This window comes from Syngnathus acus, chromosome 10 (assembly GCF_901709675.1).
Source record: "Syngnathus acus chromosome 10, fSynAcu1.2, whole genome shotgun sequence".
In the NCBI taxonomy this organism is placed as follows: Eukaryota; Metazoa; Chordata; class Actinopteri; order Syngnathiformes; family Syngnathidae; genus Syngnathus; species Syngnathus acus.
Window position 1 is genome coordinate 7,615,146 of NC_051095.1, and position 16,401 is coordinate 7,631,546.

General features: G+C 44.4%; 2 protein-coding genes across 10 annotated transcripts in view; one reads left to right on the forward strand and one right to left on the reverse strand.

Moving 5' to 3' along the window:
- Positions 1 to 681: 681 nt before the first annotated feature.
- tex11 (testis expressed 11) lies at positions 682 to 9,705 on the forward strand. The gene is made up of 23 exons (XM_037262526.1): positions 682 to 1,036; positions 1,346 to 1,431; positions 1,529 to 1,586; positions 1,882 to 1,977; positions 2,058 to 2,139; positions 2,234 to 2,312; positions 2,394 to 2,545; positions 2,625 to 2,710; positions 2,915 to 3,052; positions 3,111 to 3,213; positions 3,290 to 3,405; positions 3,480 to 3,565; positions 4,068 to 4,121; positions 4,180 to 4,220; positions 4,298 to 4,375; positions 4,452 to 4,522; positions 4,761 to 4,874; positions 4,936 to 5,008; positions 5,082 to 5,231; positions 5,561 to 5,669; positions 5,745 to 5,865; positions 6,914 to 7,081; positions 7,774 to 9,705. Exons 1-23 carry the CDS (start codon positions 761 to 763, stop codon positions 7,846 to 7,848), a joined length of 2,412 nt encoding a protein of 803 aa, XP_037118421.1. The 5' UTR covers positions 682 to 760; the 3' UTR covers positions 7,849 to 9,705.
- An 895-nt stretch (positions 9,706 to 10,600) lies between these two features.
- The window catches only part of dlg3 (discs, large homolog 3 (Drosophila)), a 66,008-nt gene continuing 60,207 nt past the window's right edge, over positions 10,601 to 16,401 (reverse strand). For 6 of the 9 annotated variants that reach the window (XM_037262519.1, XM_037262525.1, XM_037262521.1 and 3 more), the window contains 7 exons: positions 13,573 to 13,614; positions 13,270 to 13,320; positions 12,927 to 13,028; positions 12,661 to 12,833; positions 12,235 to 12,344; positions 12,059 to 12,150; positions 10,601 to 11,968 (listed from right to left, as the gene is read on the reverse strand). In XM_037262519.1, coding sequence (XP_037118414.1) covers positions 11,862 to 11,968; positions 12,059 to 12,150; positions 12,235 to 12,344; positions 12,661 to 12,833; positions 12,927 to 13,028; positions 13,270 to 13,320; positions 13,573 to 13,614 — 677 coding nt within the window. In that variant the 3' untranslated portion in view covers positions 10,601 to 11,861. Of the gene's footprint in view, positions 11,969 to 12,058; positions 12,151 to 12,234; positions 12,345 to 12,660; positions 12,834 to 12,926; positions 13,029 to 13,269; positions 13,321 to 13,572; positions 13,615 to 15,802; positions 15,849 to 16,401 lie in introns of all 9 variants that reach the window. The other 3 variants (XM_037262523.1, XM_037262522.1, XM_037262524.1) reach the window with 1 other exon arrangement.

Consider the following 16,401-nt stretch of genomic DNA (forward strand, 5'->3'; position numbering starts at 1 on the left):
CGGACCATTTACTCAAGCAGGCCATCGAGGTGATATAAGAGTAGCCTCCTGATAATTGTAGGGGATATACGTCCTATCCCCACCCATTATAAGGGAAAATCTACAAAAAAAATATGATTGTGTAGTTTTGTTGCGTATGTAACATAATGGGGATGCAAACTTAAACAGTGTTAAACAGTGTAGTAGTGGCATCTAAGTGGACACATGATTTTTGGCATATTTTCCCATGTTGTCCAGAGTGTGGAAACGTTAGTCACCCTGCTGACATCCAGAGGGGGCGACACGTCGGACAGCGACTCATCCATAATGGACGGAGAGGAAGACCTGCTGCGGATCCTCTCCTATCAGGCAGAATCGGTGGGCTGCTGCGGCGACACGTCCACGTTTGTTCTTGTGAGATTTGGCAACCGAGTTGCGGAGGTGTTGTGATGACAGACTTGCCAGACAGCTAAAATGTCAAGTGAGAAGCAATGAGCAGGCCAGACTGGATTGATGGGGATGTGGTGCACGTTTAAGTTGAAAAGATGACTGTGTTTCAGAATCGTTCACTCATTTTCACTCATTGTTACCAATTACAGACAAGTACAATTATAGATCATAAAGTTGTTAATGGGTATAGGAAGTACTAGAGAAACGCAGCGACACAGTTCCTTACGATCTACCAATTTTTTATTTTGGTGGACTACAATATGGTGAACTCATGATATAGTTTAGAATAAAATCAAAGTCAAATGTCCCTTTGAATACTCTTGTCGTATTCATGAAATTAACGCCAAACTTAGATTCATCATTGATTCCATCGTCACTTTATTGCACCTTCTTCACTTACTACACGGTATATATTTGCAACTTATTAGCCCATTTGAAAATTTGTTTAGCAATGTTGCAAATTCCCGACGTAGTAGTAGTAGTAGTAGTGGTGATTTTGAACACTGCCCATCTGTGTTCCTTGCAGGCTATCATTCAAGGGAGTCACCAAGAAGCTGTGGCCTATGTGCAACGTTGCAAAGACATGCTGCTTCGCCTACCCGCTCAGGTACAATAGAATCCACTTTCAATTACAGAAAAGACATTTCTCAGATGCTCCGTCGCTCGAGTGAGGTGAAAAAAAATTTCAATCCGCGTGTATGATGCACTTTGTCATTCATAAAAGAAAAAGGCCCGTATATGAAATACTGTCTGTAAAATGGATTTTGAACAATGGAATTGAATAGCAATGAATAAATAATAATAATGAATAAAAATGGGGAAAACAGTGCAGTTATGGCAACAAATATCCCAGGGAAATGTTCTGCAGGAAGGATTAGTGAAGGGATGAGTTCTGTGTTTTCTCTCATCGTCGCAGACGAGTTTCCTGTCCATAATGTGCTACAACTTTGGAATTGACGGCTACCACGATCAAAAGTTTGAAGACTGTACCTTCTGGTTACGGTACTTAGAATCATGTCTTAGAGATGAGTGTGTACAGGTACGTACACCACGCAGCAGAAAATGGTTTGAGGTATTCTTTTTCTGTGTGTTTCTTTAGGCAGAGCTATGATATCAGCAAGATTCATGAGAAATATGGTCCTGAAGCCCAGATTCAGGTAAGAAGACAATCGTGTCCTTGCTTGTACACAACGTTGAAGCGGATGAATGAATGAATGAATGAATGAATGAAAGTCATTCCCAAAATTCCAACTTGGGGGTTCAAAGTCTTGTTTCTGCCTTGAAATCGTCCAGACTTTCAATTTTGATGCAACCTGTCGCAGTACTTTGGCACTGAGGAGATTTTTACAACACTCCTTAATGGTTTTGTTTCAACCTGCTTAATAATTTGTACGAGTTGTGTCAGCAACAATACAAACAAGAAAGAATGTGTTTCATTTGGACCGTCTTCAGGCCAAGATTTTGCGTCTGCTGGCCACTGCTTATCTGGACTGGGACGTTCAGAGGTTTCACAAAGAGGCCCTTAATGCCGTGGATTTAGCCAACAAGGTCAGATGTGAAAATGAAGGTATAACATATAAAAAAAAAAAAAAAACAGCAGCGTGTAAGCAGTGTGCCAATTTTGTCAGGAATGTGTGAGCGCCTCCGGGCTCTTTTTAAAGATCAAAATACTCCTGAGATCGGGGGCCTCTGATGAAAGCATCACAGCGGGTAAGTCCATTCATGAAAAAAAGTCCTGCCTGCCATTTTATCTCAAAACACTCCCTCTTGAGATTTAAGTAGTTGGACTGAAACGCGTTGGCAGGTCTGGATGAGATGCTACAATCTGACGTTTCACTTCAAGTTTGCCTCACTACAGTCAAGCTCCTCCTGTCTGAAAGCAGGTACATACACAAATGTTTTTTTTACCTGGATATTAACAATATAAAATGAATGCTGTGGTGTCTGTCCATTTCTTCTCCCAGAGAAGCGCCAGCGTTAGACCTTTTAAATCGTGCCTGTCAGCAGTTTGAGTCATCTCCCGCCTTGGGAACCACTCTCGTCCTGCACGTCGAGCTCCTGCTGCACAGAGACAAAAAGCTGCTGGGCAAGCAGAAGATAGAGGACCTCATCACCGGTGCCGAGCATCATTTTCCATGTATTAACTGATTACCTGTACCAAAACATAACAAGTGTTGGGACTTGCGCCCACACAGCGCATTCCTCGGGAACAAAGGTGGCACCGCAGGACCTCATAAGCCTCCACGCAATGTTGTGGGATCAAGCAGCAAAATATGTTGAGGTACCAACATTGTTGTACTTACAGTAGATTTGTGGGGATGGTGTCAAGGGCACAAACAGATACGCATGCACACAAAAACAATTCCGTAATGCCCCGAGACACACAAACTGTCATGTTAGTTTCAAAACTAATTTCATAAAGACCTAAGCGAACCCTAACAACTTGGCAGAATGAAGTTGCATAACATTGAACTGCTGTTTCTAGGCAGACGACTACTCCGAGGCACTGGAGTGGTACAACTACTCCCTGAGTTTCTTCCAGGTTGGAGGGATAGACTCCAACTTGGCCAAATTGCAGAGGAACAGAGCTTTCTGCTTCATGCAACTGAAGCAGCTGGAAAAGGTAGGAAGACTCGTTTTAATTCATTTGTTGAATTTTGACTCTTCTGTGTCTTCCTCAGGCCAAAGAAGCCGTGAATGAGGCGGAACGCTGCGACCCTGACAGCATTTTCACGCAATTCAGTATTTACAAGATAGCGATGCACGACGACGATGTGGAGAGAGGTGGCTCTGTGGAACATCTGCTCCCATTCCCTTGATGTTATCAGATTGTAATCAGCCCTACCTGTGTGCGAATTAGCGGCCAAGGCAGTGAACAGGATGGCGCTTCTGTCCAAGGATCTCAAAGAGGCCGGACCCTTGTCCGAGAACGCCACATCCAGCCTCCTCTGCCAGGCCGCTCAGATGGCCTTGGAGGTATCCAATGTCTTTGTGTGTGTGTGTGTTGAATCTGCTTGGGGCTTAAAAATATGTTTTGCTTCTTGTGACAGAATAAACAGAATGACATGGCCATGAAGGTCCTGGAAAATTTGTGTGAAACCTCCAAAGATGAAGCTCTGGTTCTGAAGGCTCTCAGGTTGGTGAAAATGAGGGGAGAAAAAAGCAAATCAAATACATTTTAGTCAGTGTGTTTTGTTTCTAATGAATCCCTGTAATGCTTTAGAGTAGAAGGAACAGGTCAGCTTCGAGAGTACAGTATGTGCGTGCAGATTTATTTTGCATGATCGAACAGTTTTGTCAGCTCATCATTCTATTTATTGCATCCCAAATGGCTCGAAGACCTTTGAGAACAGCGACAAAATATAAAACAAGTGAACCCGGAGTCTGTCGACTTTGTAGTCAGCAGACACGTTGCTGTCTTAAAATCAATGCAAGGATAGGGAGAGGACATTTCTTTTTTTTTATAAAAGTGAAAGCCTTGTCCATCTTTGAATGGCATCTCTCAGTGAGTTAATGCTTTTCTACACTTCCACACCTAATCCACATAGCAATATTTCCTCCCCTTAAAAAAAACAGATTTGGAAAAGACATTCAAATTAGAGACAGTTGATTATTAAAGATTATTGCTCTTTTTCCAGGTGTCTGGTTCGACTCGCACTCACGGCCATAGAAGCCCCCAATGATGAGAAAAGGTACAAACTGAAAATGTTGATTCCAAACGTCAAATTCACTTTTGAGACTTCTCTGCAGGAACGACAATGCGGACGCGCTGCTGCCTTATTTAAAGATGGGTATGCTGCGTGTGAATATTCGTCTTGTCTTTAGCCCCATCATAAGCTGCAAATGTTTTTGTCTGCCGTCAACGCAGCGCTGCAGAAGCTTCCACAACGGCTGTGCTTGACAGCCGAACAGCGCACGGAAGAAGCCAACTGGTTCAGGAAAATCGGTAGCCAAGATTCCTCCTCGGTTTGGCGCAATCTGACCACAAACGTTTCGAATCAATTTTTTTGTTTTGATTGTAGCTTGGAATGCAGCACTGCAGTGTGAGAGCAACCCGGACAGAATGCGGGATTTCTTTCTGCTTTCTTACCAGGTAAGAGTGGCCGCCGCCGGGGTTCAGGATGACTAAAATGCTCTTTCACATCAAGTTTATTATTGTGGTCTCTACGTAGAATGCTAATAAACAATATAGCAATGTCTAGAAACAGCTGTTGTAATGTATGATGCAAGATGCCTCCCTGGCGGTGTCGAAGAAAATGCAGCATTTGCACTCACCCAATTTGTGTCCACTGAGTAATAACCAAGCAGGATTCTCATGTGCTTCTGTCCAGCTGTGCCAGATGTGTCATCCCGAGTGCGTCATTCTCACGGCCCAGAAGATGTCTTTGCTCATGGCCGTTGCCGCCGCTCTTCAGTTCTACAGGGCCGCTCCTCACGCCGGCCGGGTTAGTGCGCCAGGTCGTCACGTGAATCTTATGTCAGCGAGCGCTTCCTTCTGCTTTACAGACACAAGATCTCAGTCAGGCGCTGGAGCACATTGCGTTATGTGCAGAGGTGGGGAAAACCCTAAAGGCAACAGGTAGCATACACGTTTGCATAGTTGGAACCGAAAGTCACTACTAAGTGGAGGCGATGAATTTTCTCATGTACAGGAAGTTGCCCGCAGGATCCAACAGACACGCTTCTGCTGCTCTATGAGTTTGAGGCACGCGCCAAACTCAACGACCCCAAAGTGGCCAGCGTCTTGGACACCATCCTGGAGCAGGACAATGTGGAGCTCAAACTACTGCAGACCATTGCAGGTGAAAACAACAACAAAGAAGCAAGGTTGGGGGTGTGGCCTTAAAATGTCATCTCAAAATGTTTGTGGCTCAGATGCACATGCTTAGCGTCAAACGCCAATGAATACTTCTGTGACAGGAAAATGATCACCTTGCTTTCGGTAACGTTCAGCGCATTTGAGTCACCAGGGTCATTTCTTGTCAAACAGCTTGAAATTCATACCCCTTCTGTTCATACAGAAATTGAAATAGCATGTCACCTTTGATGCAGTGTGAATCAGGGTTCAAATTAGTCTGCAAAGAGACCTGGCGGTTGTCGAACTCAGCAGTACATTGTCATGCACCTGCAGCATTAGCCATGGAGCCTCCAGCCCACTTCCCTCTGCTATGCAAGAAGGCCCTGAGGGTGGCGCTGTCTATTCACAAGAAACAACCTCAGGAGGACCCGGCGCAGTGCAGGCATGGTCGCCGCCACTCAGTGCGCAGCGTCCCCCTAAGTGAATTGGCGTCACTCACTCTTAGTTTCCTCCTTAGCAAGTGCATCCACAGCCTCATCAAGCTTTCCCTGCCCAGCAGCGCGTCCCAAATGGATACCCGCCTGCTGCACGAGGCCTGGGACTACTACGAGGAGGCGCTGGCCATCATCGCCGCCGCCGTGAGTCAGCGCGCCGCCTCCGCCCACAACATGTTTCTGTCTAGAGTACAAGACAACCAGAACAATCCGCTTCACATTGATACGATTCTTCATTGCCCTTGGAATGAAATGAGAAGATTCAGAGGTAGATTTACTCAACACATTTAAACTGTTTAGCCTTTTCACATGGATTTAACTTAGTTGAAACATCTAACAAGACATTTTTTTAAACTAGTCTATAACAACACTGAGGAAACTAAAAAAAAAATATATATATATATATATCTTTTAGGTGTGTGTCGTTTTAAATCTTAAATACTTTGCCTTGTTTTATTCGCTGAAAAGGACTCCAGCAGTTTCCTGAAGCGGACCGAATTGCTTTGTTTTGCTGAGCCTTTCGCTTTAGAACATCAAATCTGTCTGTATAAACAAAAAGATTCTTGTGGCCAAATTTGCCTTCATTTCAACCTATTCTACTACATGTTGGTCAAGATAGTCGCTTTGATAATCAGAAGTTGCTTGCCAGTTACTCAATACTTTAGTAGTAGTATACTCAATACTTAAGTAGTAGTTTTTTTTTTACTCAAGTCATTGTTAGGACCGTTTTAATTTGACTTTTTCCAAGTCATACCACGGTCAAATATTTGTGGCTACTCCCGACTACCCACTTTAGAACACCATTAGTATTTTCTTCCGTCCACGTTCTTAAAACCAAAGTCGCTTTCTATGCAATTTTTCTGGGCATACCATCCGTTCCCCTCTGAGCGAATGACACATTTACTGATGCGGTTTTACCGTCACAACCAAGCATGAGTTTGCAACCGAACCGCTGAATTAGCAGATGTTTCCATTCACCACCCCCTTCCTGCCAAGTTTGAAAGAGGCGGCAAATTATCAGTGGGATTGCACATTTCCCCCCTTTTCATTGCACCAGCCGCAACTCCGAGCGAGCGGCAAGAATTGTGTGAATAGCGACAGAGGCCCGGGGCCTTTTGAAAGGAGTTGCCACTCACTTTAATGACGCTTCAAATCTTCTCCCATCTGGCTCTTTTCTGGATCTTTCCTGTAGCCGGACAGCTTTCCGGAGACGCAGATCATGTGGCTGCTGACCCGCGCCTGGAACACGGGCATCCTGCTCTACAGCCTGGCGCGCTACGTGGAGGCGGAGAAGTGGTCCATGTTGGCCATGAGCTTCGTGCACCACTTGGGACCCCTGCAAGACAGCTACAAGACGCAGGTGGGGGCGGGGGGCACCACCTCAGGCTGAGAAATTAACACAAATAGCATAGCATTATCCTATTGCTTTGAAATACAAGCCCTTAGAGTCAATACATCACATGAATGGATTTGTCATCTTTTTGTTTCTAAACACAATCAGAATTGTTTTCAAATCAAACAAAAGATGTGCTTTGAATGCAGACTTTCAGCTTTTATGAGATGGCGTGGCTACCAATGGAATAAGCAGCACAATGAATTCCAAAGTGTTTCCGGAATGCCATCGTCTGCTCGTGATCGGCAAAAATGCTTCAGAACTCGGACAGCGCTACGCAATGCAGATAGATCGACAATAACCCAAACTGCACTGTGAAAGCAACCAACAAGATTTAGAAGGCAAAGAAGTACATTATTATGCGCCAGCCAAGTGAGTCGCCTGATCTGAATCCCATTGACTCAATGGCATTGAGTATACATTTGACTTGCTGAATGTGTAGGGACGATAGCCAAAGACAGTGGCCAATTCTTTTTTTTTTTATTATTTTCTTTGAATGTCAATGCCCTCAAACAAAAGCTGAAAGTCTGCCGCGAAAGTGCATCTCGTTTGTTGTGTTGCCAACCCAGAGTGGTGGCGTTCAGAGCCCAAAAGATGCTAACTGTGGCCTCAAAAAAGTCTCAATTATTGATGGACCTGACTGTACTGTATGTCCACAGATGTCCCAGCTCTACAGCAAAATCCCGGACCGTCTGGATGGCGCAAAGAAAAACACTTTATTCATGAAAGAATAAGCACTCTGGTTAGTCACATTTATGTTAACTGTTACAAAATTTGTTGCGCGACACCTATCCCGATGTTCTACGCCCTGAGGATAAAAATACATTGTTGGACACAAGGGCCATGTTTGTTTTTGAAAGGTAACAACAGAGGTATGCTAATTGAGAATTTGGTTTGGAAAAGAACAAGGTATTAAAATTAATTTTGCGGTTATTTATGAATGAACCTAAATTAATCTCTTCAAAAATATCATGGGTCAATGTGACCCGCAGTGTTGGAGCTTTTGAAAACGAGATTTTATTAAATAATAGTTTTTGTGTATATTGGAAGATTGCAGAAACATGAAAACATGTATACTATTGGCACAAAAACAATAAAAAACACATTTGCGCTTAGTCCTTTGTCACTTCCAGCTCAAAGTATCCAAGATCTTGTTAATTTAAAAAAGATTACGTACATCCCCCCAATTTGATACTTTATCATGCAAGAGGCAATATGACACACAAAAAAGGTGGGGAAATGTGTTGGATTCCTCAGAGATTTGAAATAAATATTTCTCATCACTGGGCAAAGCTAGAAATTTGGGTAATTAGGATGGGAAACAGGCCAGTGCACCAAAAAACAGTTGAGCACAAGATTGCATCAATTGAAAAGTGCATAATTTTCAGCAGTTATCATGTCCAATGTATTGAAAAACAAATTCATGAATTGTTTTGGTGGGGAAAAAAGGGAAATATCTTTAAAATAGTGTTGCGGTTAAAAAGGCAATAGTGATTCCAGATTTTCTGCCAAACTGAAAAAAATAATCCGCAAAGAAGGGGCAGTTAATTTGCTCTGGCAGGCCACAAAACAAAAGATGTAATAACAAACTTGCCCAAGTCATAACTGAGTCACATATTTTATTTCCAAACAAATAAACTCTTTTCAAGTAGACCCCCCCCCACCCCAAAAAAAAAAAAAATTAAAAGCCCAAAGAAAAATACTTCTTTTCTATTCATATACTATATAACAGAATGGCATTCCCCAAGTGACTAGGACAGGGAAGACCGATTGGGCCCCGAGCGTCCTAACAGGCCGTAAACCACCTGTGGCCGCACCAAGGAGACGACTGGACTGTACAATCAAAAGGCTTCATGTTTGCAAGCACTTACTGCACCCATGTGCCATAAACAGAACAGCCCCCCCCCCCCCCAAAAGTAAATCGAACGACATCACCGTTAGTCAGCCTTGTCAATAATATGCACGCTCAGGTGACTATATTGATCCCCCCCTCCCCCCACATCATGGCCTTAAAATGGAAAGAGTGAATTCTTTGGGCTTGGACATGGCTGACTGAGGTCTAGAGTAACGCAAGCGCTTTTTCGTTAACAGTCGGCTCAGATTTCCACTCCCATCTTTTAAGAATGACGGTGCAAAAAGTATGGGGGATCGGGCGTTGCCGTAAAATTGCAACACGAACCTAGAATGTGTTTGAAATGGGTTTCCGCAATGCCGCTATTCTCTCACAACCCGATGAAGACAGATCTGTGGCCACTTTATCTGAGAACATCCTGGTTGAAGCCTTGACATCATTGTCTCAGACCAAACCATGGGATGAACAAAACGTTTTTTACGAAAGAATAAAACATTACAGCGTGATTATTATTGTTTTAATTGTCCAGCCCTGGCAAGTAATTTTATCAAGTGATTTGTTCATCTAACAAAATATTAAATACGATTGTAATTCAAGGAACTTTGGCTAAAAGTAAGCTGTTGGCTCACACAGAAATGCAGTGACACACTTGAGTCGGGTGCACTTTAAATATCAGTGCATGTGCATCTATGCTTACGAACATAAAATGAAGCAAGTATGGATCAGGTAAAAAAAAAATGTAACTATAAAAACAGGATATTAAATGTTAAAATGAACTACACAAATTTGTAACTAATGTACATTCTCGGCTCATCTTGAGATTTTTGCCCTTCACCCTGATATCCCAAACTTTTTGAGTAGCGTATGTAGTATATTTATGTCATATAGATGTATTCATTCTGTGCACCAGGACACATTCCACAAGTATTGACATCTAAGAGCCCCCCCAAACACACACACTGCCTGGCTAAGTGTGCCACGTAGGCATACGTACACTAAGAGCAACAACAACAGCGCTTTGTTTTTTTTTTGTTGCTGACCTGTTTAGAAATGATAGCTTCAAACTTGACTTACCTGACAATTGTAGTCTATAAAACATATTCTGTCCCAGTTTGAATCACACATGCATGGAGCAAAAGTGAGGGAGGGGCAGGGTTTATACGCTGAAGAAATGTAAGTCGGGGAGGGAGGGTTATTTACATTGTACAGCTAGCACACCCTTCGAAACAGTCTGCAAAGTTTATAGATGGCTGTGTTCCATTCAGTTATTCCCTGAACTCGGCGGAGGGGGTTGAGACACAGGTAATGACAGATGCTTGTCTGGTAAGGGAGAACAGAAGAAAACCGGAGGGGGTGGGGGGAGGCAGAGAGGTCCGAGTTGGCACTTCCTGTTGGGGTTAGGCTCTCTGAGGAAGAGATCCCTTTCACAGTTGAGCTTTATGATAAGAAGTTTGCGTGCGCACGGGCGTCCTTGTTGTGGGGGGGGGGGGGGGGGGGGTTGGGGGGGGGGGGGGGGGGGGTCCGAGTCACCTTACGTTTGAGATTCCTGAGCTCAGCCCAAACCCAAAGAGCTCTGTTTTTCCCTTTTTTTAAACCCCATCCCATACACAGTGGTGTAAGCACATGATAAATAATTCATATAGATAACACAAAGCTTTTAATTAGGCTCAACTTTAGTGTTGTATTTTTTGGACAATCCAAAACATTATTTTTTTTTTAATGGGCATGACATCCAATACAATTGTTGTCTTGTTCTACCCGTTATAAGGCTGCCGCCATGGCAGCAGATAGGACAGTACCGTGTGACCAGTAAACCAGAAAAACAAAACAAAAAAACTCCTTTGGAAGGCAGAGCGTGTAAGGGGGTGGTCTGCAGCTTCACACTCTTTAGTTGGGGGGTGGAGAGATATAGGTTGTCAGGGTCCAGTAAATTCTAATTATTGAATTGATTGTTGTAGTATTAGCGGTTGTGGTGTGGGGGCGCTATTGCACTCAAAGGAGGACAACGTCAGTCAGTCGGTATTGGATGTAAGGCAGATTGGTGTTTTGCAGAGCCCACTTACACATCTCTACCCCCCACCCCCCGCAGCCCACCTTGACACAAGAGTAGCTCTTACAAAAAAAATCACAAGCTAAAGTAAAAGAATCTAAGAAGCCCTCTAAATGGACCATTCTAGTGAAGTGTAAAACTTGTTTTTCTTTCACACGCGCTCTCGCTCATATATATATATATATTCATATATTTATTTATATATTTATATGTATAATAAAATCTCTGTAGGATTTTATTCATCTTGTGATGTCATAATATAAATGTAGGGATTCTTCCAGTGGAGATAAATAATTCCCTAGAAACAACAGTACCGTCAGTAGGGCTCTGTTCAACCAGTCACTTTTGGGGGAGAGGAAAAAAACAAAAACAAAAAAAACAATTAACCCAAAAGGTCTCGTCTTTGTGTGTTGTCTTTTTTCAATGTGATTGGATGAAAATTTACAAAGTGTTCTGACGCGGTGTGATTTGTCTCTGTTTCCCTGCAACTCCTCTCTCTCTCTTTCTTCATGAAAACATTCCTTCCCGTCTTCTGTTTGTTGACAAAAAGGAGCAATTTTGTTTTTTTGTATGACCCCCCCCTCCAAAAGACGGCTTTCCCTTACAGTTTGTAATGGATGGCGTAGAGAAACTCATGCAGGGGGTGCACAGTCACAATAATTAATGGTGATAAGACTTTGCTTTTGTTTCCATTTAGAGAGTAACAGAATGATGACACTAAACTTTATATGGAACATAGCTGTAAAAAGAGGTGAGTGGCGGGGGCCAATTAGGTATGGGGGGGGGGGGTTTCCGGGACTCTGCAGCGATGCGAGGTGAGGCCGGTGTGATGGCGGACGGGAAGCTCAGAGCTTCTCTGGGGAGGGGATCCAGATGTACGGGCCCGACTGCTCCTCGATGATCAGCTTAATTTTGTTGTAGATTTCCTCTAGCGAGTCGCCCTGGACAATTGCTGCACGCACATGCCGCCATAGGGTTACATCCGATCGAGCCAACCTACCTCTGGGATTCCAAGTTTGGTGGGAGTGAGAGCGGATGTTACCTGTGAAAAACTCCCCGAAGTCTTGCTCCAGCTTGACGGCCTTGTCGAACACTTTGTTGGCCTGCTCGTACGTCTGCCGCTTGTTCATTTCCCTGCGGTGCACGAGACGTTACCAAGTTGGACGGGAAATTAGCATCGGCCGAGGCAATTGCGATAAATTGACGTGAAACACTTACATGAGGGCTTCGATGGATTTTGGTTTAATAAAGATGGCGATAGGGTAAAGTTGTGCTTGCTGCAGTCGTTTGATGGCGTTGCCCGACACATCCAGGATGCAGTGCTTCCCCTGAGCAGGACCACACACACGTGAACACTTAGGCAAGGTCATGGAACACCACATTTGGCATCCAGCTTAACATCCGTTCTTTAAGATTATTTCTGCCCATTAATAGGACGACGATGCAGCATTGTTGAACTGCCAAATTTCACTTTGTGAAGCTAACGGTGGGTGCACTAGTTGACAAATCCATAATACTACAAAAAACATAATTTGAAGTAAGATTTTGTCTAGCACCAAGAATTGTCTTACTTGTGGTGACCAAGACGATTGTACCGGTACTAAGAGCATTTCTACTGACGTTTGTGCTAGTGCCCGATCGTACCCTTTCAGCCACAGTTCTGACGGACAGGATGCTGGTCCCATAGAGGTTCTCGTTGAACTGTCCCGCCTCGATGAACTTATTGTCCTGGATGTCTTTTTCCATTTGCTCGCGCGATCCTACAAAGTGGTAGTCCTGACCGTCCATCTCGTTCTCTCGCCTCGGACGAGTCGTGTCTGGTGGACAGAAAGGCAGGCAGGCGGGCGGGCTTGTTTGGAGCCCTTTGTTGGGGGGGTCGTGGTGTTTGTGAGCATGCGTACGCAACTCACGGGGTACGCAGGAGCCAAACTTGTGTGGGAACTCGGAGATGAGGTCATCGTTGACGCGGTCCTTCATGGGGCCCAGAATGATCACGGGTCTTGTGTAGTGTACTGGAGGCAAAACCAACACAAACGGCAACGGCTTAATCACAGAACCTATAAATTGTCGGTTAATTAGAATTGTTTTTAAAGGCGAAGGCTGTTTCCAAGGGCCATTTCTCTAGTCGTTTGAGCCACCAACAAAACCAGATAACTTTGTCTGAGACAAGACTGCTATCTGAACTCTGCCAGATGAGGTGAACCAGATTAACAAAACTCCATATAATTCCAACAACACTCAAAGAAGACTTACTTTCTTGTCGAATGACAGGCTCGTAGGAGAGGATTGTGTCTTCCTGGCCCTCTGCGATCATGGGGAAAAAACACACCAAAAACACAAATCAAGTCATCAGATGGCCGCTATCGCACTGCGGACAAGCCGAAAACTTTTGATCCCTCGTGGGACAGATGGTGCGTTTTGTTGCGTCTCCACTCTCTGTCCTTTCATTTCAAGATGATAGAAAGGTGTGGCGTCAACTCGTGGGGGGGCTCGGAGCCAACCCTCAAACCTTGCAACGTGTCAACCAAGCAGAGAGAGGACAAACGAGAGACTCACTTGAACTGCTTTCACTATCGCTCGTGTTGGACGTCAGGCATTCTGGAAAGGAGAAGAACAAACACTGCAGATTAGCAGACGCAAACAGAAAGGAAAGCCCGCACTGTCAACATTCGTCTGCACTTTTCAGATCATTTTCATGCCATGCGCGCTTGTTGTCTCAGTCCGGCGATTCCCAACCTTTCATCCAAGGCACATTTTAATTGCAAAAAGTGTCACAATATGTATACAGATATGAAAATCATGACTCATCTTAATTTATTGATTTCCTCGGGCTGAAACACAGGCCTGTTTAGCACAATGTCCATTTATTAGATGCCACTAAAGTCCTTACTGAGTGAAATAAGGTGGGGATCAATTACTTGAGTAATTTGCAGCAGGGTTGTCCGCTTTTATGTACGTCACTCGCAGAGAAGATGAACAAAGATTCAATACTTGTAGCAAATTTTAAAAAAAATCTCCATCCAACGGAGTCAAATTTGATCATTTCCCACAGCCCAGTGGTTGGGAATCACTGTTCTTTGATGACCAGAAGAAGAGGGGGGGGGGGAGAAACTCGTCAGTAAGAAAGCAGAAGTCATGCTGCATCTGGCAGCCGTATACAAGTGGTAACATTCCCGTTGTGAGCAATCGGAACTCAAGTGTTTCCTGCGATGAGATCCCAAATGAGACCCGATCCCCCAAACACCGCATCTGTGTCCTTTTGCTGCGTCGAGGGCAGGCCAAAGAAAACAACGAGTGCGTTACTCCACCGACCGCTGCAGGAAGGCGGCAATTGGCTCATTGTTATGTCCACGTTGCTGTGGCAACACCCAGCTCCAGTCACAAGGATACCATTAAGTGTGTCACCTTATTTGACACAACTGTCAACAGCCGGTCTACCTCCCAAATGCAAAATGTTACTTAGCAAATCATTATGGACAAAAGTATTGGTACACACTTACAATTGTAAGCTTTCAATCACCTCGGTGTACAAATCAAGACCCTGAAAGTGTCAATCGGGGTCCGCGTGTTAAATGCTAAATTTCAGCTTCGGCCTGATTTATCCCAGGTCTCTAAAAAATGATCCTCGGCGATGACCTTGTGGTGCATGGTGTGCTTTTGAATGAAAACTTGTTTTTTAACAAGTCTTATTATTTGACAGATTTATCAGTTGGAGTATTAGTATTTGGGTTCTTTGATTGAACACGGCAAATTAATCATCGAATTATGATTGGCGGGCTCGAATGAGATGATGTCACCGAAACTGGCATTTGTTTACATGGTAAGTGTTACCGCAAGTGCATTGACGACAGTTAGGCTGTCAATTTTGCCTTGGGTAGAAAGTTTTGCACGGGTAGGTCTTTTTGACAGAACAGACAAGACCCATCGAGATGCGAAGAACAGTGAGCAATATAGCTTGCGCCTCTTCGCCTAACATGATTGTTTGAAATTTGTTGTTGTGCCGTGCTTTAAATTACGCAGAGGGGAGATTACTGACTTGGTTCTTTTACTCTGCTAGCACTGACAGCACGTGATAGTGGGTTGGTGTCCTACGCTGTCATTGCTAAAGTAGGACACCACAGGTTCTTCAAAAGTGCTTGTAACGCAAATCACACCAGCATCTCGCGAGAACAAAACTGGGCCATTTATGTGCCGTATTCTTCTCCTTTGGCCACTCGAACAACCCTCGGCCCAAGTGTTAGCACCGAGGCATTTTGCCTAATAACGTGATCATGAGGGGTATTACTCCCGAGTTGGTAGCCCAAGTTTACTTCACACTTTACAAATCTTCAAATGGCCTCACCCCATCTTAGCTCTCCCAAGTTCCTCCACTCCTACGTACCTGCCCGATAATACTTCCTCCTCTGATCAACCATCAATGCCAGTGATAGCGCGTAGCAGGTCGAACTATTAAAAGCTATTACCTGAGATGGCGGAAGGTACAACGAGACTGTGGATCCACTTCTTGCTATTCATACAACTAATTAGAAGCTCTAAACAGCTCCACGTTTCTCTCTGAGTTGCTAAATTGTTAAGCAAAGTTAGACAAGCCCAACTTTGCTTCTATAAAAGACAACACCCAAAACAAAAGACTCATCCAACCCCCATCAGCTACTTTGGTGTCCCAATACTTTTGCCCATTTAGCCTGAATCCATATTCAAAGCGCATGCACAGTGAGATTTTTGTGTGCCCGGCCCCCAGTTCCCCCTGCGCGATCGGCGCTCGGGGGACAACCACGACACTTACTCAAACTCTTTGATCCATAAAAGTCATCGCTTAACCCCGGGAAGTCCTAGGTGTCCCGACAGGTGAGAGCAGAGAACAAAAAGACAAGAGAAGACAGCAGACAGGAAGAAGAAGAGGTTAGTGATAGTCGGGGCAGAGAGGAAGAGGAGTGCTCTGTGCGTGTGTTGGAAGCAGCTTTTCAACGGAGGGGGGACTTCAAAATCAATTTACTACAAGGTAGTGTACATCAGTGCTTTGTGACATTCTTGTCGAGTCGTTTAGCGGCGCAGTGTTAGGAAGCCTGCTGTGCGTTAGTGCGGCCGACAACCACGCACACAAGCATGCATGCGCACAGACACACACACACACACACTGCCACCCACCCTCCCCTCTCGGAGAATACCGGAGAGGCGGTCCCGAGTGGCAGAGAAGCAAGGAAGTCAATTGGAGGCGCCTCAATTGTTATTTGATGATTGTCGGGTTAGCCCTTTTGCTAGGCTGAGCTAGCTAGCATCCGCTAGTGGGACACAAGTTGCTATTACGTCATCCTTGTGTCTCGCGCTCCCGGGAGACCGGAACTAATGGAGGTACCGTACAATCAAGCCAAGTGTTACACGAGT

Excerpts from the sequence above, each read along its gene's own strand:
- tex11 (XM_037262526.1), top strand. The coding sequence starts at position 761 with ATGAAATTAACGCCAAACTTAGATTCATCATTGATTCCATCGTCACTT. Across the intron at positions 4,523-4,760 it reads TCTTTCTGCTTTCTTACCAG|CTGTGCCAGATGTGTCATCC; the intron begins GTAAGAGTGGCC and ends GCTTCTGTCCAG. Across the intron at positions 5,866-6,913 it reads TGGCCATCATCGCCGCCGCC|CCGGACAGCTTTCCGGAGAC; the intron begins GTGAGTCAGCGC and ends TCTTTCCTGTAG.